Consider the following 16,843-nt stretch of genomic DNA (forward strand, 5'->3'; position numbering starts at 1 on the left):
TAGCGTTAACTGACAGAGTTTCAAACGTGAAATGTTTACAGGAACAACTGAAGATGCTTTATATTATAGTGATACACATGTTCATGGGTTGTTTTTCGTTCAAGAACACGTAGGAGGGGGACACTTGAATTGCCAACTCTCGATGTTTCCACAAAGCATACATAAAGATACATACGAGAGTCCGATGCAAAACAACGTGGATAATTTGCAACAATAATTTGGGCCATCCCACTAATACTGCCAGCGCGCTTACCACTGATACTATTCTGTTTGAAGCCGATAAATTCTCTAAGATTGCCATTAATATTAATAATTTCCTTGTCAATAGGCGAGCTAATGTAAATCCTATCGTTTTCCACTGAATAATTAAAATGGAATGAACCTTTCTTACGAGATGAGATTTTTCCATTGATTGTACGACACAAATCACTCATACTACCATATTCTTTGTATTTCAGTGTGACATGGGGATATTCACCAGATTTAACCCATGTGAAGTGATTCAACCCATTCATACCCGACAAAGAGTGACCAATCGAATGGTATAATTTTTATCTCATACACACGATCCTTTCTCAGGTAATTATATGTATTTTTGAGAATTCAATCGACAAGACCAACTTCATAATTTCCGTCATCGAATTTGATGGTGGGGGAGAGTTTCGTCCAATAATCAATTGTTTTAATGAACTCATTGTAGAGGGGATCGGAGACGTTGGAAACAAATGTTACATAAAAATCATTGGGCATTGTTAATGTCTCACCACCGATCCAAGAATCAAAATCAGAGCTGTATCATGGCCAACGAACAAGTGCGTTTTTCTTGCCCATGTGAGTACGGCTCTTTAATACTTTTTCAATTTGATAAATTTCACTATTATTTTTAACTTTTTGCAGTTCATAGTCATAAAAGCCACCAAGAATCTCTTCCTTTTTGGTGTATCGTAGACAATAAGCTATGGGTTTGGTTTCTAGGATTTTTGCCACTTTAAAAAGATCAGTGGACCATAAGTAATTGCCCTTTTCAAAAATAATACTTGTTCAATTAATTTGAACAGTATCACCAAAATTAATTTTTTCTTCACGATCATTTCATTGGAATACTGTTTAAGAAAAGTATCAAATGTATTATGATCATCATAATGAACTTCCGTTGGGGTTGAGTTGGACAATGATCGATGGGGTCTTTGATAATAAATCAACATGACTTTATCTAAATCATGAATAAAAGCAGGCGTATTTTTAAATGTACAATACCTTGAAATTAGAAGTCGAATAGTTCTTATCTATCGTTCGGCCAATACAGCCTTTATAGGACTATGACTATGATAGAGCATTGTATTATATTTCATTAGTACATTTTCGACATGTGGATAAACAAATTCACTACCCCGATCCGTTTGAATTTTTTTATACAAATTTTAAGAATACTTTCTGTAACCTGAGCAACTTCAACACCTCTCTTTGCCCGCAATGGAATGGCAAACGCATAGCGACTAAAAATACTGATTGCAATTAGAATGTACATGTATGGGGTATTGTGACGCTTTTGTATCTAATCTAGAGTTAAGAGATCTGCTTGCATTATGTGCAATGGGAAAAAGGCTTTAGTTTTTGAATAATAATTTGCACGAAGCCTGTGACTTTGATGTAGAGTGTTACTTGATTCATTTTTAGATACTCTTGTAAAATTTTAATGTAAACGGCAGTGAGCTTAGAGAGAGTGGTGGGGGAACTTAAACTTCCCACTTCACAAATATTTTCATAAAAACATTTCAGAACTTCAACCATTTTGAACTTAAACACGTAGTGTAATGTCCAGTACCCTTTTGTATACTAGTGGATGATGATGGTGATGTTCAGTTGATATGAATACGTCTTCACGTTTGTCTAGCTACCACCGGTTTCCTCGTCATCGTCATCGTCAAATCAATTTTTCCACTAAGTGTGCTAGTATTTTCCAAGATTGATTTAAAGTCTTCACCCGTTTCTTCTTCTTCTTTTTCTTGTTTCAATGTTAATGATGATGACGATGGAACAATTTTCTTTAAATTCTTCTAGAATTTGCCTATTGCTAATAAGACTTTTGGGGAAGTTTATTGTATTTAAAAAGTTTTATAGATGAGTGTCAAATAATAAAAGTTTTATACGATTTGTAACTATATAATGGATGAAATCAAGTAAAGATCATAGCCTTTTTCTTTACAAGCATTTTCTTTCCCTTTTCTATAAGGATAATTAGGATCTCGTCCGCTTTCCATAGGATGTTCCGTAGTTCATGCAATAGTCTCAATATATGATCATGGGATTAGATTGTCAATGCTCGGCACTATTGAACTAATTCCTCCTCCTCCTCCTTCTTTAACTGTGTTCCAGCAGAAGAATCCGGAAGAGATGTTTCTTTTTTGTGGTCAATGACACTCACATTGACTGGTTTCGCACGATAGGGCTTATGTTTGTCCACTCGGTGAATTGTATCTCGAAGTAAAAGTAGTTGTTTATCATCACCAGTATTCTCATTGTCAATGCATTGACTCAGTTTTCCTCGAAAAGTTTCACAGGTGAAAGAGCAAGTTCTATTGGAGTCAATTTATAGGGTTTAGCCATCTAGAGAAAACTGTTTACAAGTCCTGCAATTATTGGCAGTAAAAGTGTAAAAAAGCTACCACTCGCTTGAAAAAGACATCTTTTTTAAAAAAAAATTCCTCTCTTTTTACAGGCCAAGGCAGGTACAATGGAATGATGTTGCTTTGCCTGTTCCTTAACTATTTCTGGCAATTGAAGATTGCCCTCGGTTAAATTTAAACAAAGTTCAGATATTAGATAAATGAATTCTTTGTCAATACCATGCTTGAGTATGGCTTTTCTAAGTGGTGGTTTTGAAGTGCTTGGAAAGAAAAATAAATGTATATTTTTATGTAGTTTTTTCAGTGTCATGATGGCAAAAAATAGTCTTTTTTACTGTACATGGGAAGATATACTGTAAATTCACTGTCAAAAATATCTGTGACTGCACGCAATTCCTCAAGTGTATTCTGATCGAGATCCAATAGAATGTAGCCATAGAGTTTATTTGATGCCTGATTGTACGCTGAAAATAGACATTTTGGAGAGCAGAGATATATTTGTTTATTGAGAGTTATTAGCGCGCTAGAATCACGAACAATTCTACAGATGATATAGTAGGTAAAGTTCAAAGCGAGTTTTCGCATACATTTGCTCTGATGAAAGAGATTGTGTAGAACTAGAGTAACGGAAATCTGGTCATGATGTGAGCGAAGAGTAAACATTATAGCATTTCCTGGGACCATTATTCAGTGGATTCAGCTAAATCGTCAATAATCAGTCAAGAGTTTGGTTCAATGATGTCGAAAACATCAAGTCCCTGTATGAACTGTACCTGCACCACCCCCGATGTATCAATAGCTTTAATTTTATTGTATGACCCCTTCCAAATACTGTAACAATTAAATATTTTTTCGCCTTTTCCATAAACATTCTATTACAATTTTTAATCATTTTAGTTAAGAGTCTCATTTTGCCTGACATTGATGGTCCACACAGAAATAATCTGAATGGTGTTTTAAATTGATACATATTGCATTTCGCTTCAACAGCTCACTTACAAGTAACTGTAAACTATAGATGTCTAATGACTAAATAATTTCCCTATTACTACTCCGTTAAAAGAACAAAACCAATAAAGAATTAGATTTTATTTTATTTTTAACATAAAAGCAGCACTTTACAAATAATAATGCAATTAGAAAAAAGCACTTTTTATTAATATATACACATAATCAAGATTTTTTAAATTTATTTATTTATAACAAAAACAAAAACAACATTTATTTAAAATAAGCACTAGGAAAAAAACACTTGTTTATTAAACAATAATACACTTAAAATAATATCATTTTTTATTTATTTTATTTATAAATAAATACAATACATTTAATAAACATCATTTTTAATTTGAAATGGAGTCCCTCTACCCCCAGAGGGGGGTAGCTGCGTCGGCCAAAGGCCGAGGTGGCCAGTGCGACGGCCAAAGGCCAAACCGGAAAGCGCGGGAGACCCGCTGCAGCGGGCCGGGCCAGACCGGGAACATTAAATTACGAAGAAATAACTCTGCCTTGCATAAGCATATATTGAACATTTATAAATTTTGATAAAAAAAAGAAAAAAAATAGTTTCCCAAAAACCATCCACCACCCACCTTTTATTATGAATGAATTTAAGTTAATTTATTCGGATTGATTTGTTTTATGTAATACATACAATAAGCTCGACCTGCAATTGTAGTGTTCATGTGGAAGTAACATCACACCATTCACAGGTACATAAACACTGTCTGATATGGCCGACATGACGTTTTTCTCAACTCAAACTGTGTAGTTTTTCAATTGTAAAGAGAGAATCACCATTACTTTCGCTCTTGGGACTAAACTGAGTTCTACACATCTTCTATAAACACTCATATTGAAATTATTTTTTACAAAGTGTGTAGGCATCCCCTTGCAAACTTGTTTGATATCCTTGTTGTGCGTTTCCACAAAGTATACCTTCGGCCCAGGAAACACACCACTGGATATCAGGTCACTTCCCGTTTCAGATTCTAACATGAACAATTGATTTGGTGCCTGGCGTGTCACTAGCTCTGGATAGAGGAATTCATTCCAGTTGGTTTAGATCATCCAAGATCTAATGTACTCTCCATTTTCCAAATCATTCAAAAAATTTTCAGTTTCAACTTTTAACAGGAGTGAATCAGTGTCTCCACAGTGAACTTGAACTTGTTGCTTAATCGTCCATTGCACCTTGCATACATTGTAATAAAATGACAACATGAGTTTTTTTGAAATTTCCATTATTGCACTCCCGCCTGCAATATTTTTATTTAACATAAAGTTTCTTTTCTTGCGATGTGACGTTCGGATCGGCGATGATTCGAGCACAATCCTTGGGGTTGGTTACAATGTCACAGCGACTTCTGTTTCGTACGCTTTCGCAAATTCTACCAAAGGCTGAGTTCAAAATGAGCTTATAGATTTTTTTTTCTACGTTCATTTTCGCTTGGGAACGTTTACTGACAAAGGTGTCAATAAACGTTTTCATGTAAGGCTTTTGATCAAATTGGAGGGCTCTATGAATTTTGTGACTTTGAAACCATTCGACTCCACCCATCGCAATAGCACGTGATCAACAACGATATTCTGTTTCGGGTTAAGGTCAGCAATAAGTTTGTGCTTTGAAGGCACCCAGTGCATACTCTCATCCTCTACGAAAGATAAATTGTAGGTACTCAGAGGTCCTTACCCACCGGTCTATTTATGCACGGGAAAACAAAGTCTTTTACCGAGTCATGGATTTCCATGGGTATTTCACCGTCAATTTCAAAAAACAGCCCTTGCACCCCATTCTCCTCAACGGTAGCAATGTTGGGGAAACTCGAAGCACAAGGATTGTTAAGCCATTTGTAACTGCCACATCGCGAACAGTAGTGAGACATCGCCCACGGATAAAGGGAATTCATATCCAAAAAAACTGCATATGACTTTTCATCGGTGTATTGTCTAGTCATATCCGTTATCAAGATGCAGTCCCCATGAAAAACATACCCTGCGCTAATTCATCTTTTTAAATACAGGTGCTTATCCATGTTTGTGATCAGATGCGTTTTTTCTTTTCTGGTTTTAAGAATCACATCCATCATCATACGAGGAGTAGAAAAATAATACCCTAAATCCAACCCAAATTCCCAATAGATTTTATCCGTGTTCTTGCAAACAATGTTTAGAAGAGTAAATAAATCACTATCCAAGTACAGTTTACAATAATCCCACCCCTTTTTACACCCTTCCTTTGCCCAACCCTCTTGGTAAATTCATAGTCACCAGTGGTGCATTGACTGAACGTAAGGGAATTGTAAAATGCTTTGATAGGCGGCGATGACACCTAATCTAGCCTCGAGGTAGATTTGTAGTAATCATATACGTATATGCCCTTACACGTTAATAAATCATACATTTCATCGTCGGGGAAGCGCTGTTTAAGGAGGAGGAAACTATAAAAATTGTCGCTTTTCTGTACCTGAATCAATTTCTTTAGAGACTTGGGGCAGAAACTGAGAGTCTTAAAAAACGGATTTTATTCAGGCACATGTTACCCTTGTCAACTGTTTTCCACAGGAACTCTAGCAGCAGCAGTTTCTTCAATGATTTGGGTACGATATTATAGGAAAAAGAACCATCTACCCATGCGCTATCTACAACTCCCCCCTGGCCATGCGGAACAACGCCGGTAAAATAAACTTTATATCGTAATTGGAATTGTGTATAAGAACCAGTACGAAATATTTCTAACAAAGTTTTATATTGCATAATTGATATGTCATCCCTCTAGATATACCCCCTACCGAAGAAACTTCCTGTCACAAATGTTAATGGTTAAGCCTCAGCTCCCTTCTCCAAGCACTATCATCAAGTTCAGCCTTAAAGACCAAATATATTTTAAGACTTTCAATGATCAATTTGTCATCTGATAATAGAATCATTGGAAAGTGTGTGTAGCGTATGCGAGAAATTGCGCCATTCGCTGTTTTAATCAGACTGATCAATGCCGTGCGAATGCAGTCTTCCCCACCCAACAACTTAACTACATCCATCACTTGCATGATATTACTAGAGTCACTTGGAGCTAGAGCGTAAGAGAACCCAATGGCCTCATGTATCTTAACATGATTCGGATTTGATGAATTGCGCGCGTCTGAGAGTTTAGACTGCAGTCCAAAACGATTTTTTTGCTCTGCAGGAGCGAGTTCTGGATATTCCTAAAACACAGATCGCTCTATCTCCGCTAACCGTTTTCAAAGACTAATACCCATGGCGTTTATAATGTTTCATATGAATCTTTAGCTTTAAATCACTGTAAAATTGGGACAGGCATGTTGGACAAAAGTAGCGTCTCTCGTGTTTTTTACCCTCACTTGAAACCCTAATAATATCGGTTATTGGATTAAAATGTCCAATTAAATCAGGCGCTGAAGGAGGCGGGTATAGAAGCCACGCCCAACGCTTCACTGATTCAATAGACAAAGCCCTCACTGGAAATATTACACCCTTTTTATTAGAGCGCTGAGTCTCCTCAAATTCTGTTTCATACTGTAAAACCGTAACACCAATCTTCAAATTTTCATTGGCCCGCTCAAAAGTATCTATCCCTTTTAATGTTACGGGAAATTGACCATTTAAACAATATAAATCTACTTTAGGAAACTTTGACCCGTCCCCATTAGCTGCCAATTTGTCCAACGTGATCTTAGAAGCATTTTCACTCAGGGGTCGAAAGGCCACAATCAAAAATGCATACTTGAAACACTGTAGCCTCGCATCGAAACAGATTCGTTGTATTCCCTGACAACCGTCTAAATCTGAATATTTTAATTCAATATGCCCAATTCCCCCTCTTAAAATAAAATCGTTTTTGAATCTACAAATATTAACGTTTAAATTTTCTATGAATAAAATAATCGACCCGCTACCCCTTGATTGTAATTATCCAGTTTAGTTACGATGCTGTTGACCCAATCCAAAAAAAACTCCTTATTATTTGCCAAATATGGGCGAATTGGCAGCATTTCTGTATTTAAATATATTAAATAAAGTTCGCTCGCATTTTCATTTAAAAAAATATATTTTTAGTGCTATTGACGCTTTTAAACTGTCCCTCCCTCCCCACACCCGCATCTGTTGTCCAAGGAGAGCTCGAAACGTGTTAACATAGGAATGAGTAATAGACAGGGGGTCTGTTAGTATACCCCCTGACGTTAAAGAATTAAAGGGGTCACCGTAAGTGGCTGTGTATACATTAGTATGATGCAAGGCAGAGTTAGACAATAAAAAATCTGGTAGTGTATCTACTGATGATGCTAATGTTTCACTATCATCACTACTACTCTGGTCAAACTCTATAGTGGGGGTGGGGATGCCACAAAATCACCCGATTCAATAGCACCACAACCAGTCTGTTCAATTGCAATAGTGGGCGTGGGGCACGGTGTAAAATCACCCAATTAACTAAGGATACCTTCAAGCGTGTTTGGGGATATTTGATCAAGCCAGCCAGCATTGTATTGTGAGACAATTTTATTATATATATTAGCATGCGAACCCGGTTTAGATGCAGTTAGGGGGATATCACTTAAATAATCCTTCATAAACCTATTTGTCCATTCCGAGTCCTCATTCATGTCTATGTCTCAAGTTAGGTCCTCTAGGCTAGCTATATCCCCAAAAAAATTATTTAAGAAGTCACTTTGCCATTCTAAAGCAATATCCACTACTGCACTCTCCTGAAAATCCATTGGTGGTGTTAATAATGGTGTAGACTCATTGACAATAAATGTTCCTTGAGCTGGTGGAAAAATCGATAGTTCATCAATGTTAATCTATAAAAACAGGATTTATTTTCCATGTGGAATATCCACTATTTTATAAAGTCAAAAAATTAATTATTAATCACCTCTACGGTCATCCATGTAAAATGGAAATACTGTTTTTTCGCCCCTCCTCTTTTTTTCTACAAGTACACCATGACTTAATATATAGAGCTGCTTTTTTTCAATTTTGAAAGACACGATTTAAAATTCACGACGTTAAATTCCATTTGCTCAAGATCGTAAATCATATAATAAGAAAAAATTATACTAGTCCAAGGCTTTTTCAATTATGATAACCACGATTTAAAACTTATGGGGTTAAATTCCATTTGCTCAAGCTCATATAAAAAGAAAGAATTTGGCTAGTCCAAGGAGGACCTATCTATATTTTAAATACGATGTGCATACAAAAATAACACAATTTTGTATATTAGGTCCGTCAGATTTTTACTCAGAATATAAATAATCCTCACACCCTTCCTCAATACCAAACCCCACCCCAACACGTTAAAGATATTCTGCATTTTTAAAGACACACATGTTCATAAATCGATTTTAAGTCTCGAATAAGTGATATTTTTGCAAACTGATACTTTTTCTTACATTTTATGTTATAGCATTCGTCTATTCTCAATGCGAAATTGCAAATGATTATAAACTTGAATAAAAAAGGGGGTTATTAATGCTTTTCATTTATGTAGAATAGAAATAGGGTTTTTTGCACCCTCTCCAACCCTCCTCTTTCCCCCTCCCCCCACAATTACTCCAACCTAATATACGTAACTATCTGATAAAAACACTTACGAAAGGAATTGTAGGTAAATGTTCAGAAATATCCTGGCTATGAGATGGAGGTGCATAGGTGACTACACTCCTCCTGGCCATGTTCATTGATCTAATTAAGTCCACGTCATGCGTGATAGATCTGTCATCAACCATTGGTCTTTTTTGCTCGGAGTGACTTTGACCATGAATCTCCTTGAATAAAAATTAATTTTCAGTATTTTTTCGTCAGGTAGTTCCATAGATAGGGCTAGTAGTCTCTTTTTCATCATGCAGGATAAAAGAAAAAATGTATTCCTTTTCAAGTAGGAAAAAACACAATTAAAACTACGGGGATAAATTATTTCCGTCATAATTTCAAATCTGCTTGAACTCATAAAAAAGAAACATGAGATAATCTCCCACGAAACATGATAAAACAAAAAAGATGCATGCTTTTTCAATTATGATAAACACGATTTAAAACTTATAGGGTTAAATTCCATTTGCTCAAGCTCATATAAAAAGAACGAATTTTGCTAGTCAAAGATGGACCCCTAACCTATCTATATTTCAAATACGATATGCATGAAAACAACACAATTTTGAATATTAGTTCCATTAGATTTTTATTCAGAATACTAATCATCCTCAACCCCCCCCCCTCTATAATACGAAAGCCCCCTCCACCCCAACACGTTAAAGATATTCTGCATTTTTAAAGGACACGCATTGCTCATTAATCAATTTTTAACCTCAAATAAGCAATATTTTTGCAAAGCACTTAAGACGCATTTTACCCAAATTGCCTTTTATATCTGAACGGCTGTTACAAAGCATGTGAATTTTGCGGTAGATATGTAGTCGGCTGTCAATCAGAAAGCCCATATTGCAGATAGTTAAAGTTAGCTGTAAAGGAAAAAAGTTTTTTTTTTATAAAACTACTAATCCCTATTTGTAAAGTTTTACTACTAATGACGGTCACTGTATATGTGACCGAAATATCTGGTCTTTTTGTGAATTTCTATCACTGTTATTATCATCACTGTCTATTAAAAGGATTTTATCCCTATTTGAACTTTTATTTATCGTTATAAAACAAGAATAAAAATACTCACTTACCAGAAATATCTGGGTGCTATCCATTTGAATACTAATAATTAAACAATAAAGGCTATCTATTCGAGTTGTTTTTTAAAACTGATATAGAAAGAGTTATTGCACATTAATTTTTACGAAAAAACACGATTATCTTAGCCTTCAGTTGAAACTAATATTTTTACAGAAAGTTAATTAAACCTTTGAATACGTTATACCATGGTCTTCAGTTATGGGTACTGACCCATAGAAAAACCTGTCTGGTAAGTTATGTCCCCGGCGCGGTAATTGATACCTGTCTGTGGTAAGTCATGTCCCGTTGAAACTGCACTGTATATGGAGTACCGTCTTTATTCCTTGTCTCTGATTGGTCCAGTGCAATGGGTGTTAAATCAGAAACCTGTCTGGTCACTCTATAGGATCTCGTCTCTGAATATCTAGTTCCATAATATAGCGTGCTTGACCGCACTATGCAATATCCCCTCAGATCAGCACCTAGGACACTACTTATATAATAGTTTATAAACAAATTTGGGCTATATATTTGCACATTAAGGGGGTGGGGGTAAAGCATAGCATATATTAAATATGTAACCTAACCTAGGTACCCCCCCCCCTGTACCCCCAAAAAATAACAGTTTAAATATCGTATACGCAATGAAAACCATGCTATGCATTCCATTACTCTATAGCGATGTCTTGAATTAACCCGTCAAAACGGGTTTTTCGTGACTGGTTTCCTTGTAACTGCCCATATAATGCCCAAGTATCCTTTATTCTTATAGTGTTTTCTTGTGGAGTTTTATTTACTGCATAGGGACGTATCGGTTTTTACTAGGGATTGGGGAGTGGGGCGCAATTGTAACGGTAGTGACGTGATACTTGTTAATTAAACGGGACACACTCAAGCATTACGCTCGATGAGATACCTAACGATTTTATGAAAACCTTAATTAAGCCACTTTATAAGAAAGGTGACAAAAGTGAGTGTAGTAATTATCGAGGCATTAGTCTGGTCTCTGTAGGTAGTAAATTACTTAGTAATATGATACTTTTTAGACTGAGAGATTCAGTAGACAAATTCTTAAGAGAAGAGCAGTGCGGTTTTAGAAAAGGTAGAGGATGTATCGACCAAATTTTCACTCTTAGGCTAATAATTGAGAAGTGCCTGAGTTGTCAAACACCTTTGGTCCTCAGCTTTATAGATTATGAGCAAGCGTTCGATTCTGTTGATAGAAGAACTTTAGTAAAGGTTTTATCCTTGTATGGTATACCAGACAAATACATTAAAATGATTAGTGCTATTAACGAGAATAACACTGCTGCGGCTAAGGAGGGAAATGAGGTTAGCAGCTGGTTTTATATTAAATCAGGAGTTAAGCAAGGTTGTGTTCTATCCCCCTTTATATGGATTATTTTGATGGACTTTGTTTTAAGGAGCACAGGTAAGGAAATGGGAGACCACGGAATCAAATGGGGAGAAAAAGTCTCCTGGACTTGGATTATGCTGATGATTTAAGCATCCTAGATGAAAGTGAGTGGAAATGAATGAAGTTTTAGAGGTTTTGCGGGTTGAGGATGCTAGAATTGGTTTGAAAATTAATGTTAGGAAGACTAAGTCACTAAGGCTAGGAATAAGTGAAGATGAAAAGGTGACATTGGGTAATGAAAAGATTGATCAGGTGGGCAGTTTCACTTACCTTGGTAGTATTATTAGTAAAGATGGTGGGAGCAGTGAAGATGTTAAAAGTAGAATAGCCAAGGCTCAGGGCGTTTATTCCCGGTTAAAAAAAAGTCTGGAGCAATAGGAAGATGAGTCTGCAAACCAAGATTAGAATATTAGAAGCTAAATTGATGACAGTGGTCAAACAAGGCTTTGAAGCATGGGGGTTCCGAAAATTTGATGAATATTTGCTAGATATTATCCAGAGAAATTGCTTAAGGATTGTTCTGGGTACCCGGCTGACCGACTATATTTCAAACAATAGGCTATACGAAAAATGTGGTTCAATACCGATCTCTAGGGCTAAAATGAAAGAAAGGTTGAGGTGGCTAGAACACGTTGTGCGGATGAAGGATGACAGATTGTCGAAGATTGTTCTTTTCGGCCAACCATCTAGGGCTAAACGGAAAGCAGGTCGTCCCCGTCTGGGGTGGGAGAACGTCATAAAGAAAGATTTAAAGGAAATGGGAACTTCGTGGGCGGGTGTAAAAAGGGAGGCTTTGAATAGATTGGGGTGGAGGAGGAGCGTGCGTAGCTGTGTTGGCCTCAGGCGGCTTGGTGCTGCGGTGAGTTGGGGGGTTAGGTATTTAATATAACGCGTTCTGGGCGGCCTGCTTTCCATAACTCTTTGTCATAGTTTCCAAAATTTTGTTTCTAAAGTATTATAAGTACTGTTGTATTACCTGTAACACATGCGCGATATTGTACAGCGAAGATGCTAAAGAAACTAGTCAAACAGGTTTTTTTCAACGGAGATTTCCTATGCTGGGGATTGCAAACCGTGATTTATCGCTGCGTTTACAATATTTAAAATTTTGGTTTTGGGGGTTTAGGGGGCAAAAAAAGGTAACTAGGTTAGGTCAGGACACGTATTTAATATATGATATGCTTTACCCCCACCCACCCCCCCCCCCTGATGTGCAAATATATAGCCGAAATTTGTTTCTAAACTATTATATTTTTATCCTTTTTGTTTTATTGCATTAGCATTAACCAAACTTCACTTCTCGCGTGTGTTAAAGATAGTACAGCGGCGCAGTATGATATTATTATTATCATCAGATTTTGATATATTTCACTGAACCTAACTTCACTTCTTGAGTGTGTTCCGCATAATCAACAAGTACCGTGACCCTTATATTTGGAAAGATTAAATGGTGAGATATGAAGTGAAAGTAAAGAGGAGTGTAATTGTAATGGTTTTTTCATACTATCGTGTTTCCTTCATAGGACGAATGTTGGCGCACAACTGCCATTTTTTTTTCCTGAATACCACAAAGGAATCCTTAATTTACAACGTTTACTATCAATCATTCAACTTTAACCAATTTTCCTCTTCCTACTTTCCCTGTATTTTTAAAAATGAAATATTCATTATTGCTTAAACGCAATAATTAAAACATATGTTTATATTACACTAAATCCAAACAAACGAGGCTATAAGCTTAATATTATTTAATTGTAAATAAATTTTAGCCACGCAGAGCACAAAACTAGGGTATAAGCTTAGCATAAGGGGGCATTGAGAAGGAAACATGTTATTCTGCCATGCCATGTATGGGCGTACAGAAGGTGGGGCAGCTGCCCCCCCCCCTACAACGGCAAATTTACATTGGATATAGTTGAAAAAGCAGTTGAAAAAAGGTATATGTTTAAAAAAGCAGTCGACAAAAGGTAGATGGTTGAAACAGCTGGAATGACAGAATGAAAGTTAAACAAGAAGCAAATATCCATAATATATTGGAACAATTTGGCTGTAATCCAAGGAGATTGATTAATACTGAATATTATTGATGATTTATGATTTTTGGTGATTAGTTATTAATAAAGATTTCATAGGTATAATAGAACTTGCTGGCAATGTAAGTTTTTGTGAACTGCCAATATAACTTCAGCCCCCCACCCTTCATCACAGAATGGGATGCCCCCCCCTCCCCCTAGAAAAGAAGCTACGTTTGCCCATGATGCCATGCATTCAAAATGAGGAGGAACCTCTCAACCCATGTACCAGTAAATTGAACCAACTGTGAAATCAAGAAGCGGAAAAAATGGGAAATATATAATTCAGGCTATATAATTGCATACTAGGGGGAGAGGGGTTGGGGGTAAATTAAAGCGAAGTTGCAGTCAAAATGTGTTAACTATGATTATTCCGCATATTATGAAGTAAGAACTGTTTTCTTACCATGTTTCCTGGTGTCTATTATATAAAACACACTCGAGAAGTAAAGTTTGGTGACAATAAAATATGACAAAAATAGAATACTTTATTAGTAAAATTGTGAAGGTCATTTGTGAATTATTAAATTGGGAGCTTCGGTGTCGGCTAACCATCCCAAAGAGAAAGAAAAGTTCATTATTAACGCGGTTCTTGACCTAGTTCATTTTAGTTCATTATTAACGTGATTCTTGAGGACATCGGTTAGTTTGCTTTGACTAGTGATAGAATACAGTGTCTCAATAGGGATGTTCAAATTAATAATTAGGATTTGAAAACGACCAAAGAACAGGCAATTATGTTTTTCCAGGATAAGGGGCTATTGCCAAAAACACTGCGTCAATGGGCACACCGTGACTTTGTACTCTTACGAGAAGCAACATTTTTGGAAGTGTAACACTAGGCCAAGTTTGAAAACCGTCAATTTGCGTGTCAATACGTGGTTTCCAAAAGTAAAACCGGCGCCTCTAGCCAAAAAGTAGAGAGAATGTGGGGTTCCGTGAAGTGGACGAACAAACGGCGCCAAGGTATATCCTGCGATCACTTACATTCATACTTAGTAGAGTAAATGTGGTGGGCGGCAGTACAGGCAGAAGGTGGATTTCATTTTAACGCGATTCTTGAGGACATTTTTGCGTTCTGGGAGCATATTTCCAAGTTGTAGTTTTCACAATTTTTCTAATAAAGTATTCTATTTTCATCATATTTTTTGGTACTTGTCTAGAATCCGGTAAGTGCGCGATGAACGATTGCATCGAAATCTAAAAGCTGCTATTGATAAACAGGTTTGTGAGGTGTTGCTCACTCCGTGACAAAGATTTAAACTTTAGTTTTTTGTGGTTTAGGGGAACTAAACGGTAGCTAGGTTAGGTAAGGTTAGATTAGGCTACGTATTTAATATATGCTATGCTTTACCCCCACCCCACCCCCTAATGTGCAACTATATAGCCCGAGATGGTTTCTAAACTATTATATTTTCATCCTATTTTGTTTTATTTCATTAGCATCAACCAAACTTCACTTCTCGAGTGTGTTTTATATAATAGACAAGTACTTGTTTCCTTCTCAATAACCCCTAATTTAGGCTTATACCGAAAACCCAGAATTTGAGTCTTAACTCAACGAAACAAAAATTCAACTGTGTTTGATTCAATAAAAGAGTTTTCCCACCTCGAAATGACACTAAATAATGTTGAGCCCAACGTTAGAATAGCAGCTACTTAAGACCTTTAGCTAGCCTAGAATTGGGGCTGTTGAGTAGGAAACATATTAAAAAACGATTGTTATTTCATAATATGTAGAATATGTTTAGTTAACACACTTTGACAGCAGTTCCACTATATTTTACCACCAACCCCCCCCCCCCCAAAAAGCAATTATATAGCATATATTATATATTTCCCATGTGTTTTTCCGTTTCTTGATTTTTTCACCATTAATTCAATTTACGGGTACAGAGGTTGAAACAAGAGTGACGCATGGCAAGATCCATGGGAATATGTGTTTTGGAGGTACTTGTATATTATAAGCACCCCACTCAAGTTCTTCATCAGAGAAAAACCGGTTTCTCCGCTGCAATCGGAGATAATTGGCTTTGTCTCAGTGAGATAAAACTACAACGTAGGTAGGCCTATATTTTAATTAAATATTTGATATATGGACTTGGTATTCAGGTTAGGTATTTAAAATAGTGCGTTCTGGGTGGCCTGATTTCCATAATTTTCTGTCGTAGTTTCCATAGTTCTGTTACTAAAGTCTTATATTTTCATCATATTTTCGTACACTTAATTAGGATTAACTTCACTGGGGTCGGTATAATACAGAAGTACCGTTTTGGGTCATAGATTTGCACATTAGGGGGTTTGGGTTAAAGTATAGTGGAACTGCAGTCAAAATGCGTTAGCTACAATTTTTCTGCATATTATCAAGTAAGAATTTTTTTTTTTAACATGTTTCCTTCTCAACAGCCCCAATTCTAGGTTTATACCCTCGGCCAATACCCAATTAGGGGGAGAGGGATCGGACGCAGTTGTTAGGGTAGCACCATTATATTTCAGAGCATGATATATATATATATATATATATATATATATATATATATATATATATATATATATATATATATATATATATATATATATATATATATATATATATATATATATATATATGGGAACATAGTTTTTAATTCCAAAGAGGCCATGCAAAAGAGCAATACCAAGTAATAAAACTAACCTGATTTAGAAATGTCCACAGTTTGACTAGAACCCAAGTTAAACAAAAATAGAAACACAAAAATAAACAAAATTGTTTTCATTGCTTTCTGGTACGAGGCGTAATGCCTATCTATTTGGGTATCCGACTGATCTAACTGGTTTAATTTGTCCTTAAGGCAGCAATCCGTAATGCTTGATGAATTATTGTGTCACAGTTATTGTACATCCCATTTAAAGGGTACTTTTTACCTTATTTTGACTAATTTTTTGCATGTTAATTTAACGTTGCGTCATTGTGTGAAAAACATAGATCCGCAGTCTACTTAAATGATGGCAGGAAATGTGTGTACAGGGGCAGAACCCGTGGAATTAATTGTTGAGAGGGG

General features: G+C 36.2%; 1 protein-coding gene across 1 annotated transcript in view; it reads right to left on the reverse strand.

Annotated features, from left to right (window-relative positions):
- Positions 1–16,596, reverse strand: part of LOC148945604 (putative chitinase 2) — a 103,382-nt gene extending 86,786 nt beyond the window's left edge. Inside the window, exon 1 of the mRNA XM_089099187.1 lies at positions 16,477–16,596. Coding sequence (XP_088955313.1) covers positions 16,477–16,558 — 82 coding nt within the window. The 5' untranslated portion in view covers positions 16,559–16,596. The remainder of the gene's footprint in view (positions 1–16,476) is intronic.
- Between the last annotated feature and the right edge of the window lie 247 nt (positions 16,597–16,843).

This window comes from Artemia sp. Qi Xiang Cuo, chromosome 13 (assembly GCF_049724085.1).
Source record: "Artemia sp. Qi Xiang Cuo chromosome 13, ASM4972408v1, whole genome shotgun sequence".
NCBI lineage: Eukaryota > Metazoa > Arthropoda > Branchiopoda > Anostraca > Artemiidae > Artemia > Artemia sp. Qi Xiang Cuo.